The sequence below is a fragment of the Neodiprion fabricii genome, chromosome 2 (assembly GCF_021155785.1).
Source record: "Neodiprion fabricii isolate iyNeoFabr1 chromosome 2, iyNeoFabr1.1, whole genome shotgun sequence".
In the NCBI taxonomy this organism is placed as follows: Eukaryota; Metazoa; Arthropoda; class Insecta; order Hymenoptera; family Diprionidae; genus Neodiprion; species Neodiprion fabricii.
The window spans coordinates 13544282-13567750 of NC_060240.1; the positions used below are offsets into that span (position 1 = coordinate 13544282).

The 23469-nt window shown below is 43.9% G+C and overlaps 1 protein-coding gene across 7 annotated transcripts in view; it reads left to right on the plus strand.

The window, feature by feature from the left end:
- LOC124175042 (transcription factor Sox-2) overlaps nt 1-23469 on the plus strand; it is a 304766-nt gene that overhangs the window by 276297 nt on the left and 5000 nt on the right. The window contains exon 4 of one of the 7 annotated variants that reach the window (XR_006869075.1): nt 4860-4875. The exons of 5 other annotated variants lie outside the window; for them this stretch is intronic. Coding sequence is in view for 1 of the 2 variants with exons in the window: in XM_046554875.1 (XP_046410831.1) it covers nt 4860-4911 (52 nt within the window). In the remaining variant the exon portion in view is untranslated. Of the gene's footprint in view, nt 1-4859; nt 4957-23469 lie in introns of those variants that run through there. One more of the 7 variants, XM_046554875.1, reaches the window with a different exon arrangement.

The window sequence follows — 23469 nt, forward strand, 5'->3', positions numbered from 1 at the left end:
ATAAAGCATTAAAATCGTCCACGAGGGTTGGAGGCAGTAAGCAGGGGTGTTAATTCGAGCTAACCCCAAAGGCCAACACGAAAGGTATCCAAGTATTTATGCCGGCGGTACTAAATGCCAGAGGATCGTGCGTCGATAGGCAGACACCTCTTGCTGTCTATTTCTGGCATGATGGAATCCACAGCCTCCCCGGTCCGATCTAGACGTCGAAGGCGGCGCGATGTCAGGTAATGTCCAGGTGTCCATCCCAGGGGCCCGGCTCTTGATAAGCCGACAAAGGATCGAGAGGCGGCAGTTAAGCACGCACAGTGACCGGGCATGTAGGAGACGAGAAAAAGGGGGGGGGGGAGCAAGGATACTTTCGGGGTACTGATGAGAGATGAAGATGTCACCGGGATGAACCACGGGGTTGACCCCATCGCGACGAGTCAGCAAATTCCCCACGATACTGGGCTCAGCCGTGATCAGCGAGTCGATGTGATGCCGGGACACCTGCGCGCGTGACACGCAACTGATCCCACATCGCTCGCCTCCAGCTCTCTTGGCAGTTGCAACTCAATGCCGCTGTAAGAATAAGAAGAAGAAACAAGATATGACTGAAAGTTGAAGTGGATGCGGAGCGCTCGAGAGAAAGAATTTTGCCTGTTCTTGGATCGAAGTCGTCATACATACGAGATAAACTTCTTTTAAAGTAGTTCCGTCTTTCGCTGACACATGGTTCTGTTGGTCTGCTCCAAGTAAATAGTGGAGAGTCCCTCCAGCGCAAGTGAGAAAAAGTGAGACAATGTTATCTCTCTTTATTGACTCCATCAATTTCTACCGAATGCTCTATCTATCTTCAAGTCTACGATATATATGCACTGGAAATTCCTCGAAAATCACTAATTTTCAACTATCAGTGTGTATGCACCGATTTCTCGTAAGCATATATTTAAAACTCATTCTGATTTGGAGAATACTTGGTATTATTGACAAGCAGAATTAGTTCTTGCTTCTGCAACCGGCGCCCCCGACCCATATCCCTATCCCAGCGAACGAATTTTGAAACTAAACATAGACAAACGCTGATATGCAGATGCCTAGGCTCGAGTTGAAGCGTTGTCCACCAACTTTGTCTACACTTTTATAATATATTATACACATTGGCCGCGGTATACTTGTCTGGGCGTATATTATAGGGACAGCATCGTAGGGAGATTAAATTTACACATAGTAGCGCGGGTGAACAATAGACTAGCGTGTGTTCTTGATGGGGTAAATATTTGACGTGTGCTCCCTCCTCTTCTCCTACGTCGTCGCCGTCACCCTTGGAGCCCCTGCAGTTCAAACTTTGGTACCCGGCACTCTTCCTGATCGCTGTTTGCTTTGACCACTTCAGTTTAATTGCCACCAAATCACGTATTAACAACGATCCTTGTCGGTGTTGTTGAAGTAAAAGAAGAAAGAGGGTAAAAAAGAGAGAGGAAAAAATCAACCCCTCTGCTGAGAAGAGACATAAAACCAACGCGATGGAATCTTTATGTTTGCCTACGTATTTTCTCGGGAGGAGGTTTTGTGTAGGGAAATCAAAGTCAGTCGGACGTCATGAATCGCTGTGCGCATATCGTCCAATTCACGTTGCGAAATTTCACCGCTCGAGAAATCGTGCCCAGGAAACGGAAGTCCATCTCGCTTGTGCTGCAACGGGACAGTGAGAGGCGTACACTAGACCGTCCCCCGGAACTTTCGTCGGCCGGCGAAATCCATAAAAACTGCGCCGCTGGTTCGCCCGGGGACAAATAGAGGTCAACGACGTTCCGCCGACTGGAACCCGCAATTAATCAGTCCCGTCTGTGTAACTGGCGAAAGTGCAACGTTTGACGAGCTCGTGAATTGGACCAGCATACTCGACAATGATGGGCTCACAATTCAGGAGGAACCCAACCCAATCACCCAATCAGTGTCGCGAGTAAAGTATTTTCGAGGCTGTCACGTATTTCACTACTTTTTGCGCCGTGACGCTGCGGGGCTGATCATTCGCTGCAGATTGAAGATAATCCCGGCAGTGCTGCACATTGGTGATTTGAATTTGAGCGTAATGGGATTGTGACGTCGGTATGCTACGTCAACCAACAACGAGCGCCCGTCCCTTTGGTTCCTGTTTTACCCCATTTTGCCCAGCGGCCGTTGGTACGAAAATTGCGCTCTCCCAAGAGATGAAAGAGTGATCTACCGGCTCCCTCCCACTACGCGGTATTCCGTTCATCCTCGCTCCCAGTCCCCATTGTTCGCATCAATTAACGATAATTGTCAGTTTCCATTCCCAGATTAGCCGCGATATGAAATTAGTCAGGATCGCTGAACCCGCAAAGAATCCGAGTCTGAATACATCGGACACTGTTGATCTATCCTTATACCGATCTTGGAAAATGACGGTGGCTCAAAATTTTCTCTACCCTGAATATTTATATCTTCGTCCAGGTGTTTGACCATGTGTACATGGTATACATGTGATGCAGCAAAATGAATGCGTGTGCGCATGGAGAGAATGATAATACATTGTGGATTGGAAGGAAAGCTGGCAGGTAATTAGGGGAAGCGGATTTTTCATTTGTTGGGCATCATTGAAGTTCCGCTCATTACTCGTTGGCTATACTATACAAGCGTCGCGACGTCTGGTATGAACCAACGCATCCTCTTTTTGTTTCTGCCCCACACCCCCTTCACCTTTCTCTTTTCCTCCGCTGAAAATCTTTATTGATCGGTCTCGTACCAAAAGTTGGCATTACATAATGATACCTGTATAATGGGCGCAAAAGCGTGATGTGCTTCGGTGAATTTATCCCAGAGCGCGAGTAAGTCTAACTCTGACTCTGACTCTTAATTCCAGTTTTTTTTTCACCTCGCGTTTCCTCCTCTCCCGCCTTGCGGATGGCAGTGCAGCCGCAGGCAGACCGCTCCTCTAATGAACTGTGTAATAACTAACGTCGTGACGCCCTGCTTCCCATCCACCATTTTCCGCGTCTCGCTGTGCCGACCTGCTATTCCCTTTCCAGATAATTACCTCCCGCTTAACCTATACCTACGCTGAACCTAAATATCTACAAACTCGAAATTCCATTTTTCACAGTCCTTGGGGTCCCGTCGTTACTCGGTAGAACTCTAACAGCTTAATTGCAAAGTTTTTTTTGCACTAATTATCTCATTGTCAGTGTTCAGAACAGAGAAATGTGTGTAAAGTAAAAGCATTTTGGATTTCAGGGCCCGGGAGACTTTGTCAACAACTTGCGTATAAGTAGTTTGACCCGTTGTTCAATTAAAAAGTGTTAAGCGTGCAGTGAGGTGTCTGGCGATTCGAAGTTTCTTCTTGGTTAGAGGGAATTCCTTTTTTGCTCGTCTCTTTTATCTGTCCTTCTTTTAATTTCCTGTTGAACCCTCCACTGCCTAACCAGATCTAGATTGCGGACCTGTTTGTTATTTCCTCTCGGAGGAATGGATTATGATAATTGAGATCCACCGCAGTCTTCTACGTGAACAACTCTTTCATTTATTTTAATTTGTATAACGTTATCTGATGCATACAATCTGGTTTTTTTCACCCTCACGTTATACAGTCTTACTGCTACTCCTGAAGGAAAATGTAATCTAATAATTTTTTATTCTATAAAATGGTTTTAGAAAATCCGCCGACACTTGCTCTATAGAAAAGAAAAGAGATTTGCATCGCTGGTGGTTTTAACACTGACAGCTTAGGTCAAAGCTGATACCCTCCTTAGTTGTGAATGATTATATTCGACTGACCGGGCCTAAAGTGATGCCGATTATCCGAGGCCTAATCCAGTCACCGGGGTCAACTTGTTTCTTGTACATCAATGTTCTAAGGTAGTGAGTTATCCACTGGGCATTGTTGCGTTATTAGTAAATTGGTGGCATTAATAAAAGCGGCGAGATCCAAACGGACCCCGTAGTTCACTCTTCTCTTGGTCATAAATCCTGCGGTTTTCTAGCTCGGATTTATCATCGGGACAAACTCGAAGGTGCGCCGATTCTCCGTGGCCGAGACCAGGTACCAGGAGATGGGCAAAGCCGAGGTCGAGTCAGGCTTGATGTATGTGACTTCGGGAGTGAAGTCGCCGGGTTCGAGTCATGGTGATATTAAGATATATGCGTCGACGCGTCCCCATGCATAGATAGAGACGTCTGATTCAGGCCTTCAGACAATCATTCCTAAAAGCTTACGGGGACTATTTCGTATCCTGCCTTCTCCACCTCTCGCACTCTCTTTCAGTCTATACCCCACTTTTATTTAAGAGACTATATTTGAAAGTTTGTTCGAAGGTTGTTTCTGATCCTATTCCTGTAACATAGCCATTTTATTGATTTTTCCCCTCCCCTTCTCCCGATACGGAGGACCTGTTGCGAATAATTATCAGCTCAGATACTAAACTTCGCTCGGTGCTCGTAAATTTTCCGGCGGGTGTTCCGTCTGGCGGCCAGTTTGAAATCGGCCTCAGGTTGTAAGCAACGGTGTGAACGTGACGAATGGTGACAAGACACCGACCGATATTGCTGGAACCCTTTGAGTCTTGCTACCTTTTCGTTTTTCGGGTCCCCAGGCGACTTTGGCAGTGTGTTTATAAACCAACCATTTCTACACTACTAAGCCTTGCTTCAGTCTGCAGGTTTGTTTGCAAGAGTTTCCAAACTTTGAATCAGTTTCTTCATACTTTTACAAGTTCCACTTGCAAATCGTACCACAGATATTACAATAAGAGCAGCAATTCGTGGATGGGGTAAAAAAATTATAGGAGAGAAAGAATATAGGTCAATTGACGATGAAGTAAGAGACCACTCAACCGAGTTTATGGTCTGTGTTGCAGGGACTGGACGGCCACGAGCAGCGCGCGCGTCCCGGAGTCCTGGCCGACGTGAACGCTAAGTCCTGTAAGCTTCGCCTTGGCCTTTTCGCGCCTCATGGTGAGTCTGAGACTGGGTTCATTTTATGAAGAGGGTGAAATATCTGCTAATAGTTGGCACCAACGTCCTTGTGTGTAGGACTCTTAGACGTAGATTTTCGTAGCACGATCGCGACGGCCAGTGTCCTGAGTAGGTATCAAGAGAAGGCAAGACGTAGGTGCCTGATTAAACCCGATGCTACAGAGTGGCGTGTCAACGGGTCGTTAATTCGCGCCACTAAATCACCAAAAGGCGCAAGGCGCAGCTGCGGACTCAGCACAAGTCTGATGTGTCGATATCGGGAAAGGATAAAGAATAATGCTCAAGGTACATGAACAAGTCAGTTCTCCGATTACCCGTGCAGTAGCAGTCCGTAAATCGAGAGTCGAGTTTGCCGAAAGTTGGGAGTCTAGTAGGAGTCTGGATGAATGAATGAAACAAAATGGGATTTGTCCTGGTCCGAACAATTTTCAAAATGATTGATAGTACAAGCTTGAAGCTAGTTTATTGGTCCTTTCATGTTTTTCTACGCGCCGGAGTCTTGGGAATTTAAGTTTCAGTACTGAATTTAATTCGCATCTATCTATGTCGTTTTGCATTATAAGAAGTAGGTATTTGCTTTTTCACTTGCAGCGTCAGCGGCCAGAATGAAATATCATTCATATTGGGAACCGGTTTTTACCTGCGGGGGTATATCGTCGAAATTCTTATTTATCGACGTCACATAAGTCATAACCCTCTCGATTCAGTAATTGCGAGGACCGGCTGGGCGCCCCAATATTGCGACAACGAGTCTGCAGTCGATATCCGGGGGAGCAGATAATTTCACACCGTCCCTGCATACCCGTCCTCAGTGTCCATGCAGCAGCTTCATTTACTTGATCACTCGTGGCAACTACCTGAACAATTTGACAGTGAGTGAAAGCACCATCAAAATCACACAGGGTTACACTGACTTTATTGTTTGAAGAAACAAAATCCTTGGGCTGGAAGTGAAACCGAAAGGCGCGGGTGTAATGATTTGAATTTCGTGGAAACTCTAGGATAACCGATGACGATGCTGGAATGCGCAACCTCATCCTTCCAACCCCACTTTCGACGCACACTTTCCACCCGAACTTGACGGCTATGAAATCGCTCCTGATTGCCTCGGTGAACCTCGAGTCACCCTGCTCCAGGTGACGGTGATGCGATCGACGATCATTGCGTCGTCAGGATTCCACCGCAGGATATCCCGATTCCTCATTATCAGACAGGGATTTTATTTCGCGTTATTTTTTACCAATAAGACGAACTTGCGGCGAAACTTACACCGCAGTGGCTCGACTTCGCCGATCATCATTTGTGACGGTGCTGCGAGATATCGCTGATTCATGGAAAGAACTCCGCCTCCGACGATCCCTTTCTGGTTCTAGGAGGTGAGATTGACTCGTCAAAGTTAACGGAGGCTACATCCAGCATCCTGAAAGACTTCGGCTACCTGTACCGAAATTTTCGTCATCACCCGAAAACCAACCGAGACTAATTGACCTCCGGTTGAAGAGTAATTAAGGGAACACGAAACACACCTGATACGGATTATGAAGATCGCGTAACCCTATGGAGCAGATGCACTCTCTTAACCTGTACAGAATTTTTTCATTTTTTCTCCTGTGTTCCTCTATTGAAAATTCATTGTTTTATTGAACTGAATTTGCGCTTTATACGTTTTTGGTATTTCACTTTGAACATGTCTGAATGTACATGCAGACTAAAGTGTATCACTCTACGCGTTTCAATTGGGACTTTGATGAAGAAATGCCGCAGAAAGTTACTTTGTCCGTTATACCGGCGCACAAATTGCTACTTTAAATCTTCCATTGAACGGGTTAAGTCCCTGCCGGCTATCAGTTAATGATTAGAAAGTGTTACAATATTAGTTTGATTCCTTTTTTTGATCTCAACCATTTGCTCTTTTATTATCGTTAATAAATACTTCCGGGTATTTATGATAGGCGTGGAGTATAATTTTATTCGCAGAACGAGCGACGCGGAGTTAGCACCATTTCTTATCTCACGTTTGACTAATTCACTAATCCATTTTTTTCATTCCTTCTGCATAATTTACTAGTTAAGGCGTCCTAGAATTCCTTTCCCTGTTCTATACATCCCAATGAATCGTTGCCTTTCCAGGGATCGCGAATTTATATTAATTTGTATGTGACGCCATTTTTCTGAAACGGAATTGCGGATGGATTAAATACCTACGACTAGATTGTTTCGTTTCACCAAAATCAAATTGAACTAGCTTTTGAAACTAGTCGATCAGACATCGCGCCTAGAGGACATATTGAAGAAAGGCAATTTTCGTACCTATTAGATAAAAACAGCAATGGTATCGAGGTACTCATGGATCATGCTAGAGCCATTTACTTTTTCTTTAGAAAATAATAATGAAATGAGACAAGTATTTAATGAATTTGTAACGGTTCAAAGTTATTTTATACGCGCTAATGTCAGATTTACCGTAGCTGAGAAGACAATTATAATGTGATAGTGCCGTATGTATCACGAGAAGCGCACATCATGACAAGTTGAATTATGTATTTCGGGAATTCAGACTCTGCGTCACCAGTAGAGGATATTTTCCAAACGAATTCTTTGTTCCGCCTAGTGACAGATGAACATTGTATAGCCAGTAAATTTTGCTTACGTTCGTTACATCCGTAGAGTTCTCCAAGTATCTGGAAATTTTATCAACAAAGGTCAATCAAAGTCTCAAAATTTTTGTTCACTCTGAGTTCTGATAATCAACGAATATATATCAGTAGAATATCTGATCTCAAATTCAACTTTCATCGTGCTTTTTAATCGCTCAACAAGTTTAATTTACTCCAAGACCTTGAGTTACTAGACTTTTCGATCAAGCTTGATCGATTGGAATTTGTTTCAGATACATACCCTGGAGCGTTCATCGTATCAAACGTGAAAACATTTCAATTTGTTTCATGCTCTTCAATAATTCTTCGCTTGAATTAGTCTCGACGTTAGCGGTTCTGCGAGGAGTGAAATTTTATTTGTACAAATCCGGCTCGGATTAGAGTTTGCGGTTTGGAATTTGAGAAACCGGAATATCTGCGAAGTAATGCTTCTCCCTGGGCGGCGATTGACGTTCTACCAATGCCGATCCTGCGACTCGCTGCGCGACCAATTATGTGTCCTCTACCGATACGCAGAGCTTCCAAGAACCTCCGTCCCGCCACCTTCCCTGAGACTGCTTCCCGGGTTTGCCGCCGCACTGCGGGGGGCTAAATGCGACCGCCGCCACGTCTGAGTTTAATCGAAAATTACACTGGACCCTGTCGCTCTTCGTTAAACTATATCCGACTGTGGTGAATCGCTGGTACATAAGTAATCATTGCTGTGGCTGAGAAAGGAACCCGGTAGCTCAATATATACCGTTGTCAGGTACAGGTAATGAAATACCCGCTAGCCGAACGACTCGATTCGTTCCCACCTATTTTACAACTATCGTCTTACAGTTTCATAAACTGTTCTAATGTGTCGGAGCAATTTGAAAACCTCGTGCAAGAAAGAGCAAGTCCAGACCCGGAGTGGATAACCATTCGAAAAGCCTGGGTTGCATTGTAAGAAAAGTCATGTAAAGTCACGTGAAGTCACAAAGTCAATCAAAGTTAGGTGAAGTCACGAGGTCCTGAAGTCAGGTGTTCACCGATCTTCAGGAGCGGTCACCAACCCTTAAATCCTAGTGTACACCGCTCACGAGTACCGATGAAATCTCATGTGAATTTCTTCCATCGTTGATGAGCATTCAATGTACTAAAAAGAGTGTACACCAAGAAAGTCATTTTGTGAAGTGTTAGCTTTCGTAATGCATCGGCGTTTGAACGGGCCATACTTACAACAATTTTTATCCATCTCGGTTCGTCTGTGTTGACATTGATGTAAACGTTCCGATCCTTGGTGAAAGTACATGATCCCGTATCCTGTTCTGGGGGCCCCCCCGACGTGGCGCTGCCTCGCTAATCAAATAAACCGCAGAGAATAACTGTAATGAGGGGCGCGAAGCAAAGCGGGCGATCCACCTAGCTCCCAGTCACACGCAGGGATATCCGCGTGTCTTCGCGCCACGTGATTACGCGGTTAAATGATTGCGCGGTGGGTATGTAACCGTGTATTTAGTAATTAAGGTCGGTTCTTGCCTGGTGCTAATGACGGTGCAGAGAAGTCTGTCCATCCGAGGCTCTGCTGGAAGAGGAAGATGCTGCCGCGGACGACCGATTCTCGGCTAGTAGAAACCGCGGCTCTGCCAAGTCACTCCTCGTAACGAGCTTTCGAGCTTGAGGGCGAAGGAGGCGAGCCCCGTACTTCTCTTCGGCCCTCCGAACGCTTTGTGCAGGACCGAATCGCTCGCTCTGTGTACCAGGGATCAGGCTGACCTCGCGCCTCGCCTCCATAATCTCTAATCTTTCATCCGATCCTTAATCCGACTGACCGCTATGAGATGTTTCACCATGTATTCGATTTTTATTTCGAAACTCGAAAGCAAATATTTTGGTGAAACTTTGTGGGGAATAAACGTTCACAAAGTGCAACTGATGGTAACTAATTTAAAGTTGGCATAAACAAAAAACCCTTTTTGAGAGATAAGCCTGAATAACTAAAAATAAGATCTGAGTTTTTTGCAACAAGGAATTGATGAACTTAAAATCAGTATTCACCTTTATATGCAATGATTGTTTAAATAATGATAATCAGTCGAAAACGAGAAGCTGCACATCGCAATAACCCCGTGGTTTAGATGATTATCCATTTTCCTCGCTTCGTGTCAGTTTTTAATTGATGCCAGAAATTGAACCTACACAAAGTTCAACTGCCACTACAGCCCAGTTCTAGCACAGTCATCGCGTTCCCGTAGAACCATTAACGACCTCGTAGGTATTTATGTGTAAGTTCTATAGGAGTAATAGTTGCCCCCATCTTGAAATAATTAAGATCATTTTCTGTGGATCGGTTACTTATGAAACCATTTCGATGATTAGGCTGCAGGCAGTTTGGTTCAGGCCCTGATGAAACTCCGAATTAGGGTAAAACATTGGTAAAAGGATATATATTGGGATATTTGCACGTCCTTCCCGTCTTCTGCTTTTTTTGCTGCAACGAGTTTTTTCAGATTAGATTATTATTATTTATTTTATTCCTGCGCTTAGATCTACGATCGTTCTTCACAAAATGGATGAATGCGAACCTCTGCCTGTTTTTCGAGAGCCAGTTACGTCGAACCACGTTGATTTTATAGTTTGTTTCAAAGAACCGCATGGTCGTAAGGCTGTCTATTCGAGAAGAAAGAATATACAAATAACAATAATAAATAAAAATAGCTGTGCCTTAACTTTTGTATTAATTTCGGTAATATTTCATCGCTGCCCGGGGCAACTTCATATATCTGAGGTCAACGGTACGGAGAATGGTTGTTTTATATTTCATGTATGTCCACGCGAGTCCCTGATCACGCTGCTGCAGCTCTGAACGAACGATAAAAAGTAGATTGATTTTCGTCAGCAGCCACGAGAGGAACTTAAAATATCATAGCACTGACTTCTTGTAACGGCCCAGACGATGCTCGGTCTAATTTATTGCTAATATAAGTTGGGACATTTGCCCTGCCCGACGCACTTTATATAATCAAATATTGATGGGAGAAATTTTTGTACCTGCTCCTAGTGAAAGGCTGAACGGCCAAATAAACTCGTAATAGTATCGCGAATAACCATAATGCAAGGAGCGTGCGCCGTTGAGTTTTTGCTGTCTCTGATACCTTTCTTGACCCTACTTCTTACGGCGGTAATTATCCGGATGATTAAAATACAGCGAAGAAAAAGATCGGGGCACTTTACGAAGGATTTGATACACTGCAGGATTTATTCATTTTCTCTCGCATCGTTCTGTCGGTAAAGAAGCAATTTATTCTTGGAAGAGACACATTCGTCTGTGACTAAAGCGGTTTGGATTCCATGGTTAAATTTATGTATAACTACTCTGTGATATAAAGTAGAGCGGACCCCACGATCAAACGGTCAACTGGAAACGCTGCTAGCCGGTGGTCAGAAAAAGCCCAGCCGAAGAGGCTGGCTAATCGAGCAGCGGATTACGCAGCTCAAATTATCGAATCACTCCCCTTTCCTTTCGTCTCATCCCCATCGCCGTGATGCAGTCAGAGTTTATTCGATATCAAAGAACCCCTCGAAGTCAACCGGGTGAAAGTAATATCGGTACTCATATACGCAATTTTGAGAAGACCGTGCATGGATGGAACCTCATTCAGCGAGTCTTTACAGTGAGGCAGCGTCTGAATTATGTTTTAATACCTAATGAACGTTATAAAAGTACAGGGTATACAATATAGATGTAACGATTTTGGTCAACTTAGTACCAGATGTGGCCATTATTTTATTCATTGTGTAGCCATATTTATTACTTGTAAACTGAGGTTGTGGCTACGAACGATACGGAGATCTTGATCGTTAGATCTACGTAAACACAACAGATTAAACGGTGAACTATGAAAAATTTCTCGCAAAAACTTACTCAACGTCGGACAGTTAAGTCATACATCGAGTAATTTTACAAAGTGCAGTGACTACAAATGATGAAATCTACCCTACTATTAACGAAGACATCCTGCCAATGGATGAAAATCGTGTAATTTGCAGGAGTAAGGAAACGGTTCACACAATCGACAAGACTGAAAATTGTCGCCGAGAGTACATGACGGGCTGCCAGTAAATCCTATTTCCGGATGGTCTTACGCAAATTGAGATTGAGCAACGTTGCGGTACTGGTGATGCCTCGCGCAGGTTCGACCGATGAAGCGGAACGAAACGAGACGAAACGTAACGAAATGGAACGGAATGAGAGGATCGACGCACGAGTGGAATAATTCTGGCATGAAACGAAGGACATCGGCACGCCCCGAAGACCATATCCGGTTGTCGGGCTCGGTCGACCGGACCAGCCAACGGATTGAGATGCTTGCCAGTGACGTTTGTCTTTGTCTCCGGGGGAGCCCTCGACGACTGGAAACGCGGAGTGCCTCGTCTCCGTCAGGTCGAGCTCGGGAGGCGGAGCTGTCAGAGACAGAAGTTCTCACCCTCGGAAAAATAATTACCTACCGCGGGTGCCGGTGGAGAACCTTCCTCTTCCCCGTTCGACCGCCCCCAAGCCTCCCCCGCGGAACGCCTCCTCTTCTCCCCAGAATTCGTCGATGACGGCTATTGTGCCAATCAGACGCCCGAGCGCGTTGATAACTTAGCGAGTCATGCAACTCGTTATTTCAAATTCATTTGTTTCTCCGACCGGCGCTGCAGGTAGATGTATGTCGACAAACAGAATAGGCAGAGGAATGAACGACCCGCCCCCGCGTACAACATATATTATATATATGTTGTATGCGTAATCTCACATTCAGGCGCGTAGGGATTGTTCGCTGATACGTACGAACGTGTTATTTGAAAATTTGAAGGCGGGTATTAAAACGAGACTAATTGCTACGGGAAGGCAATTCCCCGAAGCGTTACGTACCTAGGTAGGTATACACTTAATTATGGCTGTACGGATCGAGGGGATTTTCACAGCGTAAGATCTTCCGCGATAACAAAATCGCGTATTATGATTGAATTCCCGGTGGAATACTCGGGTGGAGGCCAAGCATCCAGGGTCTTGTTTGTTGCGATAATTATACTCGCAGTTGTCGTCGACTCTTCGGAGGATTATAGCAAGTCTCGTTGTTTTTGCGAGTGACTGTTCAGGCGAACGGGAGCATCGAACATCCCCAGGGATTTATGCCACATGGGGTCGCTGCTGCACCGAATGCAGCGAATCGTTCTGGGCTGACGCCTTCGCACACTGGGCTATGCTGCAGGGGATGCGCTCGTTGACGTGTAAAATCCCGATGTAGAAATATGAATTTTTCATACGCCTTACTCTCTGCCGCAGATTTTCACCCCTGGTCTCGGTATAAGGTGGATGCGTGATAGATGACTACCTACGTGACTAATTTGTTTACAACATTTCACATGTTCTCCGGAAATTTCAATGCTTGTGCGATGTTTTGATGGATGATGTTCAAAGGAAATTTCTCAAGTATCTTATCTTCAAGACTGTGGGCCAGTCTTTATTTCGACCAGATTAGAGACAATAATCTACTTTGCGCGAGCGTTTCTCTGTCTATTTCTTAGCTAGTTGACCTCCTCTCTTTAAGTTTTGCATAAGCTAGTCAAGAGTAAGGTTGATTACCTTTCCGGTGTCTGAAACCTTCTGCCTTCGTAAGATTAACACTATAAGTGTTGCTAATGAAGGCTTTTTCGGCTGGTATTTGATTTATAACGTTACTTGTCACCTTTCCGAAATTTTTTATGGAAGTTTCGCGGTGTTTTAATCTTTTTGAAGCCAGTATTATAATTAACTGTCTTTAGTCTACGCGCCCTTCGTTGCTGATTTATATTACCAGACCTGTAAGTATACAGGTGTTACGTAACTCGCGACTTATATAAGCCTGGAGCGACGTTGTGCATGAAAAATGAGGTTCGTATGGTATAAGTGACATTTCTCTATCGCGCGTATTAACAAACCTATAATACGTAACTAAGATGGCTTTTACTCATTTAATTGGAGCAAACATTTTTGTTACCTTCGATTTACTTCAAATGTGGAAATTTGTGGTTTAAAGTTTAAGAATCCAAAATGGTGGATCCAGTACAGTGAAAAAAATCGCAAGTACGTTGTGCGGATTTAATGAAACTCGGTATCTGGAGTTTAAACTCTTTGGATCCGTGAGGTCAAATTTTTTGATTTTCGATTTTAAACAGGTATTTCCAGTGTCCTCAAAACCCCCAATTCTTAAATTTTATTTCACTTTGTTCACACAGGTTCATACTTGTATGTTCTATGTTCACTCAAAGATAACTTTTTTTTTTTTTTTATTGATCAATTTTTAGACGCATTTTTGTAGAAAATTTTCTCGTGAGAACAAAATATTTGGTTGTAAATACCAAAATCAATTGAATATTTGTTTGAAAATTGTAAAAAAAAATTCAATTGAGTAAAATATACTTTTACATACGAAATACCGATCTTAATTCTTTCAGTTTAATGAAATAATACGTTTTTCATGCTATTATGAAAATATTGCATACCCTCTGGTAGATTTGAGTAAATTTTTTCATGCAATTTGCTAAATCTGTTCGGTGGATGAAGATTACTCAAATTTACGAAATCACGAGAGCTAGTAATTGATTACCACTTTCAAATAATATGTTACATCGTAAATCTACAAAAAAAAAATGTTGTTCTACTGGCAAAATACTCTCTGTGAGAAGTCAAAAATCCTTTATCGCAAGAGAAGTGAAACGAACAGTTATTAGTAGGCGCTCCAGGCATCTGTCTAATACAATCAGCAGAACTAAATCATTCGTGGTCCGATAACGTTGAATCAGCTTGTCAATTCACATTGAAATATTTCTCTGTCGTTGTTTGAACTGACTCCTAATTAATGTATCATAAATTACAATCAAACGATAATTCTTTCAGTTACAACAATTAAATAATCATTTTTCAATCCTTGCAAAATGATTTCGCTGCGTATCGCAACAGAATCTATGAGATTGTGATGTCAAACCTGTTCTTAGACATTAAAAAAAACACTTTCTTGCCCGCACAGTATAAAATGATCCATGCCTCTTGGTTGAAAATGACGCTTGGTCGGATTTATATTAACCCTGAAATTTCATTGCTAGGACCAAATTTAAGTCAACGCAACCAAATTTATATACACATATATATATATATATATATATGTCGGTGCACGATATTCTGGACGCGCTTTCTCGCGCTGTGATGTTTATAATATTGAAAAACATTTCGTTCATATTCAGTCTAAGCATATTTGTTAGTATTTAGATTAGTCATAGGCCCTTTTCTTGAACGGACACTGTTAAAAATGATTGTGAATTTACTACACATTTACTGTACAAAAGAGGTGTAAATTTAGAAATTCAGCGCAGCAACGTAAATTACTACGCATTTGTCTGAAATTTACAATGAAAATTTTTGATTTTACTAAAATTTGTAGGGAAAAACACAAAAAAAGTAATTTGATTTCACTAAATTTTGAAGTAAATTTATTGCATTCGTAAATTGAATACACAGTAAATATATGGTGAATTCACCATTCTGTATCCGAATAAATCTTCTAATACATTGTAAGAAGTTCCATACAGAAATTTTTAACATGGTAGCCACAGCCCTAGAATATGCCGTTTTTAAGTGGCAGTTGCATTGGAACCGAGCTACAAATCGGTAAAGAAACGCAGAGGCAGGATGGACTCGTTTTCGCATCTCCCTGTACGCGATAGTTAATTGTTAGTGGAACAGATACAGACTATATATATATATATATATATATATAATCAAGACTATTATTTTTGTTATTATTATCAGTGATTAGATTGAGTGTAAACAAGTCTGCTAGTAAGAGTAAAACCATGGACGCCCCCGAGCCACCTTCCCCCGAAATATATATGTATTTTTTTTTCTAACGTTCCGTGCGATACCCATATCTATGATCCGAGAAGCTCTGTCACTGCTAATTTCATCATCAATGTTCAACTCGCGACAAGTGAAGAAATCAACGAGTTCCCCACGACTTGATGGAATCACTGTAAAATTCCAAGAGGTCGTTAATCGAGAGTTTTCCCGCTGGCCCAGCGACTTCCGGTCCCGAAATTGACAGAGGTCGTCGTAGGCGCAGCTGACGAGGCTGCAGCCCTCGCCGCGGCCGTCGCCCTGGATACGCGGGGGCCGCTCGACGCGCGTCTCTCGGATTCTGGGGTAGTTCGGGACGTCGCGAGGGCGGCTTGCTCCAGGTCTCGCCTGATTGGCGGCTACAGACTATCGACCATCCTGGGACCGGCCCTTTGTTTTAGCCAACACCCCCGACCCTCCTTCCTTCTCTCCTTCTCTCGTTCTCCGCGCGTCGACCAGCTCCAGCTGTTACAGCGATGGAGGAGCTCTCTCGACGACGCTCGTTCTTTTCTTTTTTTCATTTTTTTATTTTTTTTCTTTTTTTGTTCTTTTCTTTTACCGACGTCTGGACCTCACCTTGAATTTCACGCCGTTGCGAAGTTGTAAGCCGCACCTTCGATAACGGACAAGTTTGACAATTCTGACTATCAATTGCGGCAGCGATTTTAAACACTTTCAACGATCGTCGTAACGGACAAGCGTGGGAAAATAACCGCCTTTGCGAATTTCAAGGATCTTGAAGAAGTGTGAGACTGCAATCATGGCAGCATGCGTATTATATATACTTTATTCACGCATCTTAAAGTCTGATGGATCCAGCTTGAATAAAGACTCGAGTTGTCAATGATATCGAACACCAATCGTTAATATTTGAGAAGCCAACATTGAATTTTGGTTTATTATTTGAGGGTATGGAACTGTGAAATCTAAGCTAAATACAGTATTGATCTGTTAATTTATTATCGATATTTTCTTCAATCAAGCTTTATCGATCAACGCTTCAAGTACACAAATATGCGAATTCAATCGTTTGGTTACGCATTTGACAATTTTGTCGTTAACCGCGAAAGAAAAAAAAGAAATCGAAAGATTCACGGTATGAAACGAATAGCCAAGAAAGTATGTGCTTGTCCGTGAAATACGCGACGAAACTTTTATGTGTTTAGTAAACGTTGTATACTTGTACCGATTTTATATAACGAGTACGCGAAGCCCTCGAGGGTGAAAAACTTGTTATTTAATAACCGCGATCCCTAACGAGGGTGCAAATAAGAACATATTAAATGAATCCGCGTCATTAGCTTCGTCGAATTCTGTTTTTCGTCTCCCCCGCCGCCGCTGACCAGTATTTTGCCGGGGAATGCGCTCCTCGTTTTTAATTAATAGAGCGTGCTACTGCAGCTCGGCAATGGAGATACTTGGCGTAGGGTAGAAGCAGAACGAAAAGAAGTAGAAGAAGACGATGAAGCAGAGAATGAGGAAGTGTGGGGAGCACGCGAAGCCGGAAGAAAACGCTGAAGAGGAACGAAGAGAGGATGATGAGGAAAGAGGGGAAGGTAACGGGCAGAGGCAGTAGTACGGAAAGACAGGGGGAGGGTTTGAAGGGGGCGGTTTTAATGAGGATGAGCGCGATAAACCTCCCTCGAATCTCCCTCGCGGCCCTTGAGCATCCAGCGGATGCCCAACGAACAGCACCCGGTGAGAGCGGCACCCACTGCCGAGCGCGAGATACCGAAATACAAAAGAGAAAGTAATTTCTTTTCCCAGCAATTTTTACTCGAGGATTTGTTTTATTTTCCCCGAGATGGATGAAAAGTGAAAAAAAAAATAAAGAAAAAAAAAATAAAAATAAAACGAAAAAATAATAATACTAGAGAGAAAGAAGAGAGAGGCGAAGAGAAAGATGGAAAAGAAGTACAATTATTACGGTTTAGAAACTAGGATCATGAATCTTACGCGAGAAGATTTCTCTTCCTGGATTTCGGTTTGGATCGGATCAGCTGCGAAAACTGACTTTTAGCTGTTTAGAATATTGGGGAATTGTGTGTTCAACATTGTTTATCTAGTATACCAGACGACTACTTTTCTTCTCATCGGGAGTCTTTAGGGAAAATCTAAGTTCAACGCTGGCAGATGGGAAACTGAAACTACAATCCGAATATCCAACATTACAAAATGTAGTTTCGCTTGCCGATAATTTGCTGGCGTGGAGTGGAGAGTGTCGAGGACAACCTCCGATATAATTCCAGTATAAGAGCGTGAAGAGCAATACAGCTCCGAGGTTTAACCCAAGTTGGAAGATCTCGGAGGGGTTTGAGACGGGCAATCGAGGCGTACCGTCGGCATCGGGACGATGCTGCAGTAGGGTGTGATTTAGGTGATTTTTTTTCCTCCCGGGTTGCCGAAATAATTCACCCCTAATGCCTCCGCTAACTGCGCCCAGGGTCGGGTTCGAGACCGTTCTCGGCGACTGTTTATTGCCAAAAAATGTCATCTTATATATCACACACGCGTTTCTAAAGAAGACATTCCGAGGGAGAACGAACTGTCGGGTACGTCCGCATAATGGCTTGTGCTTAGAACAAACTCACCGCTATAGGTGTAATAGATGCGAAGGACTTTCTGACTAATGAAGGAGTAAGTTGTTACGATCACTGTAAAAATGAAAATTTTAATTTTTACGTACCTACCCATCTGTAACGATATACCGACATGTGTTTAATTTTGACTCATGTTCGTGGACCGATCTTTTACGAATTCAACGAGATGCATTACAGATTATAGCTCGAGGCGGATTTCCGTCGCGTCTAATTGTGTTCGACGTTAATTCGAACGAAGGCTCGGTGATTGACGGGAAAGAAAAGCGCAGTTTGGTGTATTTGTCCATGTAGCCGGTGAAACGAGGCAAAATTGTCTGACGTTCGATCGAACAATGTCCGCGACCGCAATCTCAAATTAGCTATTGTGTACAAACCCTCTTCTCCCAACCAAACTCGATACTCACTCGGTGATATCTGATATCCCTGATCAATTATAAAACATGAAAATTCTTCAGAAGCTCGCGCTTCGTCCGCATCATCATCGTCATCATCGTCATCAACAGCATCGTCATCATTCCACGCGCCGTCGGCCAATCAGCGTTGGATACGGATGCGCACCGTTGTCTTTGAAAACCGAACAAAGCGAACCCGGCATCGTTAATTTAATTTAATTAAAATCAATCGCTCCAAATCCTTGCCATAACGACGTCAAAGCTAAATCCTAGTGGGTGCGGGGTGTATAGGCATATCGATTGTATTATTGTAATCAAATTAATTAACCAGCTATTAACTTGTCGCAAAAGCTTCGCCTCGCTTCGACTTGCCTTCCACCATCCCTCGCCCCCCGATTCCTGTTGATTACCGATCGCTAATTATACCAAACTGACAAGACCCGCCCCGCCAAAGCCTGTTTCTGCATGCTTGTACGATATCGCTGACCCCTCCCATTATGTCGTCGTAGAGGCAATAACTCGGCACCTGTCAGCCGACTCTGTCGCCGAATAACCCGCAGCTTTGCTGTGACGCAATGGCGTGGAGGAAATAGCCATAACCTCCTCGTAGTCAATTATAAGATGGCGAGAACTTGCCGTAATCCTCTCATCACTTGAAATAATTCTCATCGTTTTCAACCTATCACAAGTCTCGCAGTCATTCGCTACTCGAAATCCGATATGAGGGTTTGGATTAGCAATATGACGAAACAGCTGATTGTTTTAAGTTAATTTAACAAACATGAAGGCATTAAAATGTTTTTCCATGCTGTTCAGTCTCTATTCTTCGTAAGAAGTTGATTGGCAGTAAATAGCGGGATTAAAAAATATTTGTAAAGTCGATTGAAGACTGTTTTCACGTAGCGTGTACTGAGTTGAATCTGTGAAACTTAGCAGATTTAACTTTGTCGGATTTTCATGCTGGCTGCTCACCTCGATTAGCTTCATATCTTTCAATCTCATCTCGTGAAAATCATGCGAATTAAGCAAAGCAAACTTTTTCAGATCAAGCATATCGTGATTCGGTAAGGCTAGGTGAATATGAGTGATGACTGCTCCGCGTCATCGCAACAAAATGAAATAATTTCTATTCGCCCGTGAACTTGACGCGGGTGAGTTTGACATCTCACGCCCCGTTTGGATTAAGTTGGCTCCCCTGTGTTGCAGACGACAATATTACCGCGGCACGATCACGCCGGCCAATAGATCTCGATTGTTTCGCGCATGCGCGGTCATTCAAGCGGCCAAGCGTTTCACCGTGCGATCTTCTCTGTATCTTCATCCTCCGACATCGAGTAATTGATCCCTGATGCACGCGTGTAGCGCGAGAAGGAAAAAGACTCGTGGGTGGGCTCGTTTGATATTTTCATACTCGACGTAGAGCTCCGGACGATTAACGTGCGTTGGGTTCCAACAAGGAGGGAAATTGAGCCGTAACATCGAGCCGCGTGGGCCTCGGATGAAAAGCTCGGATTGGGGCCTGGTAGCTGAGATTGAAGAGCCAAGATAACGTTCGGGGATTTTCATTACCGTAATACCTACTATGCTGCATTTTTACGTCCCTCGTTGTCGTATCCGGGTTGAATGCACATCGAGTGACGTAACAACGCACCGCGTGCGGTTTATACGTTGACGTAGGATGGCGCAAGGACCGGCCGGGCCATCTAATCACGAGGCTCGTGTAATCATCTCCCCCAACTCGCCACAGCGGACGATCCAACCCCCGGCGCGGTCAGGGCGTCCTTTATTCGCCGAGCTAGAGACGCGGCGACATTCTCTTTTTGTCCAGCCGCCCCCGACCTGCACCCTCCTCAATCGGACGAGTTACGGCTTAGCCTCCCACATAATTAAGTCGCAATTGAAAATTAATCATTGAAATTGACGTCGAGATCGAGTCGGATAAAAAAGAAGATTCGCTTTGATGTGGCGCCCGGTTCCCGCGGAAGCTTCTTACGCCAATTATTTCCCGGATTATTATTTTGCATCGCGTACCCCTCCTGCTCCTTCTTTCCCTCTTTCTCTCTCTCTCTCTCCTCGTCACAGAAGTGGAATACGTTTTTTTTTATGGATTCTCTAAGAGGATTAGACCACTAGAGTGCCGCGTCTTGCCTCTCTTCCGATGCAACCGTCATCTCTTTGACGCACATCTGCAATCTCTCGAATTTCTCGAATTGGAAATAAACGTAACACGGCGCACAAATCACTCCCAGTACCTCTTCTCATCTGTGTTTTATCCACTGCTGCACACTTGTTGTCGGGCTCCACTGAATCCTTGAAACAAATCGTCCGTGTGAAATAGATTTGAAAACCGGATGCGGTACCAATTGTCGACCGCCCGAAGAGCCGGCAAGTTCCGATCCCGAGTGTTGCGTCGCCGTTGGGGGAAAGTCAAATTGCATTATTATCTTTTAACGTTAGATCGTTCATTGTAGAGCACCGATTCAGGGATGAAACCCGAAAGTGCTTTGATGTCGGTGAGACCTAGCGTTTGTAGGGTTTGCCTTTGGAGGAGGGCGCGCGTACACGTGTCGCGGCTTACCCATACCTTCGTTCGTACCTCCAACGACACGGCATTTTCCCGGCCTAGTGTTGTTCAGCTTGATTTTATTGCGCAGAAGCCCCGTGCGTGGTAACTGGCCGTCAAACCTCGCCGAAGCCCCTCTTCAGCGCGTGTCGCTCCACCTCAATCGTTATATTAGGACCTTTTCTCGCTGATTGATTCAGAGCGGATTTAGTTAGGCACTCTCTGTGCTACGATCAGAACGAATTTCCAATAGCACGCGGATTTGTTCGGCGAGTTAAGCGGAAAGAGAAAGAAAGAGATAGGTAGAACCTTTTCATTTTACGGCTCATCGCCGTCCGACAACGACCGAAAAACTCCGCCAACCAACTCTTTTGGCCATCGTCCAGTCTGCCTTTCCCATCTTCCAGAGCAATTTTACAGTTTCAAAGCTGGAGGTGGCCAAGCTCATCATGGAAAAACACCTCTTCGTCATCGAGTAAATAATTCCTCGACAACTGCGCTACTTTCTATGATTATTACGCTGAAAAATAAGCTGTCAAAGGGTGCAAAAATGCGAGACCGGATTCAATTATTACGAGCTCGCAGTGTCAGCTGTAACGGATATTAGGTTATTTTCTTTGAGAAGCATGAGAATAAAGTCCGAGGATGAAGAGGAGAAAAGAAATCTGGATAGAGGCCATTTTATTGAAGGGATCTTGGCAGGCACTCCCACTTCCTCGACCGCGCCGCCCCGTTCTTGAAATCCTGGTAATCCGCGATGAGACATAGATTGAGTTCTGCCCGCCTGGCGGAAAAAAGGAAAGGGAGGAAAGGAAAGAAAATTGGAAACCCAAGCTGCCGCCCTCTTCACCACCCACCTGGTTAGCTGGATAATAAAATTGCAGCCAGACTGCCGCTGGTGTTACCGTAAGCTGGGTTCGACCGACAAGCAGACCAGAACTGAGACAGGCGAGCCTCTCCTTTTCCTCATTCTCATTTTCTCAGCTTCGCAAACCTTTTTCGAGAGCTCCTCTCGAATCATTGCTGTCCCTAGAATGTCTTATACGGTAAGAGAAGTGAGGAGTAAAAATAAAAGGTGTACAAAACGTGTCGTGATACGAAACTTCTTTTAAATCGTTTTTACTTCTCCGTTTTTGGACAATTTTTATGAACGTATTTCTTCTTCGGTGCAACGTTCGGTTTTAATGATACTATCAAAGTTTTCACCTGGTTTCAACGATCTCAAAAATTTCAAATGATTTCAATGGATTTTGCCAAATTTTATAGGGTAATTCAAAAATTTCAGAGGATTTAGATCATTTGGCAAGATTTCAAGGATAGTCCCCCCCTCCCTCGCGGGTACCAGTTTCGATACCCAGATAATCCTTTTCCACGGAAAAGAAGACATTAGATACGTTTTTCATCAAGAATTTAGGCTATCAATTCTGAAAAGCTTTTACTACGATTTAGGAAAAACATAACATCCGACAACTTTTTCGCTGCCGGATTTGCGAGATCCTTTATTACACATTTCACAATTATTCACCTTATCAGCTGCGAAAACCCGCGATTTTGTAACAGCCAGAACTCTGACAGATCCATTAGGGTAATTGGCAATTTGTTAAAAAAAAAAAAAAAATAAACAAGATCGTTCTCCCCTAGGTTGCGCAGATGGTGCGTGTTTCGATCGAGTTTTCTCGAGCTTGCGAAGAAAAAGGCTTTGCCGCCCTCGCTAACGCGGTGAAGAGAGTCTGTGCAACGCACTGTGAATCCGAACTGAAAGTCATCAACACTTTTATCTCGCTGGACGAGCGTCTCTCCCCTCGCCTTCCTTCCCTTTGATTCGCCGATAAGAGGTTGTTGGTATTAATTTAAAACACAACTTCAACGAATCTCTCCTCGCCCCCCCCCCTTCTCCCAAACCTCCCGCCTTATCCTATCCACCTCTTCGCTAACGGGTAGTGATTATTTTAATACAACTGTTGGCAAGGAGAAGGCGGAGCTGCAGAGGAGCAGAGCGACGGAAAAAGGACTTGTAATTTGTTTCGAGATCGTATCTTCAAAGTGGCTCTTTTATCTGCGGCCAAAGGGACACCGGCAACGCGCTTGAATCTCGCTCGGCACGGGGGAGGACCTTGCCTTTCTGTGTATATCGCTTTCCGAGACCAACACTGACCAGGGGGCAGAGCCGATATTTCACTACACCAGTTTCACTCGCAGTAATTGATAGTTTCAGATCCCCTCGATAATTTCTGATTTTCCTAATTCTTTGTACAAGCCATTCATTTTTCAGAGAAGTTGTTTGCTCGCTGCCGTTCGATTTATTTTTTACGTTCGTGCATTCGCTCGATGAACATATAACTATTTTGCCACTTGACGAGATCGTTACATTAATTTAGTCAGGGACAATGGCATAAAA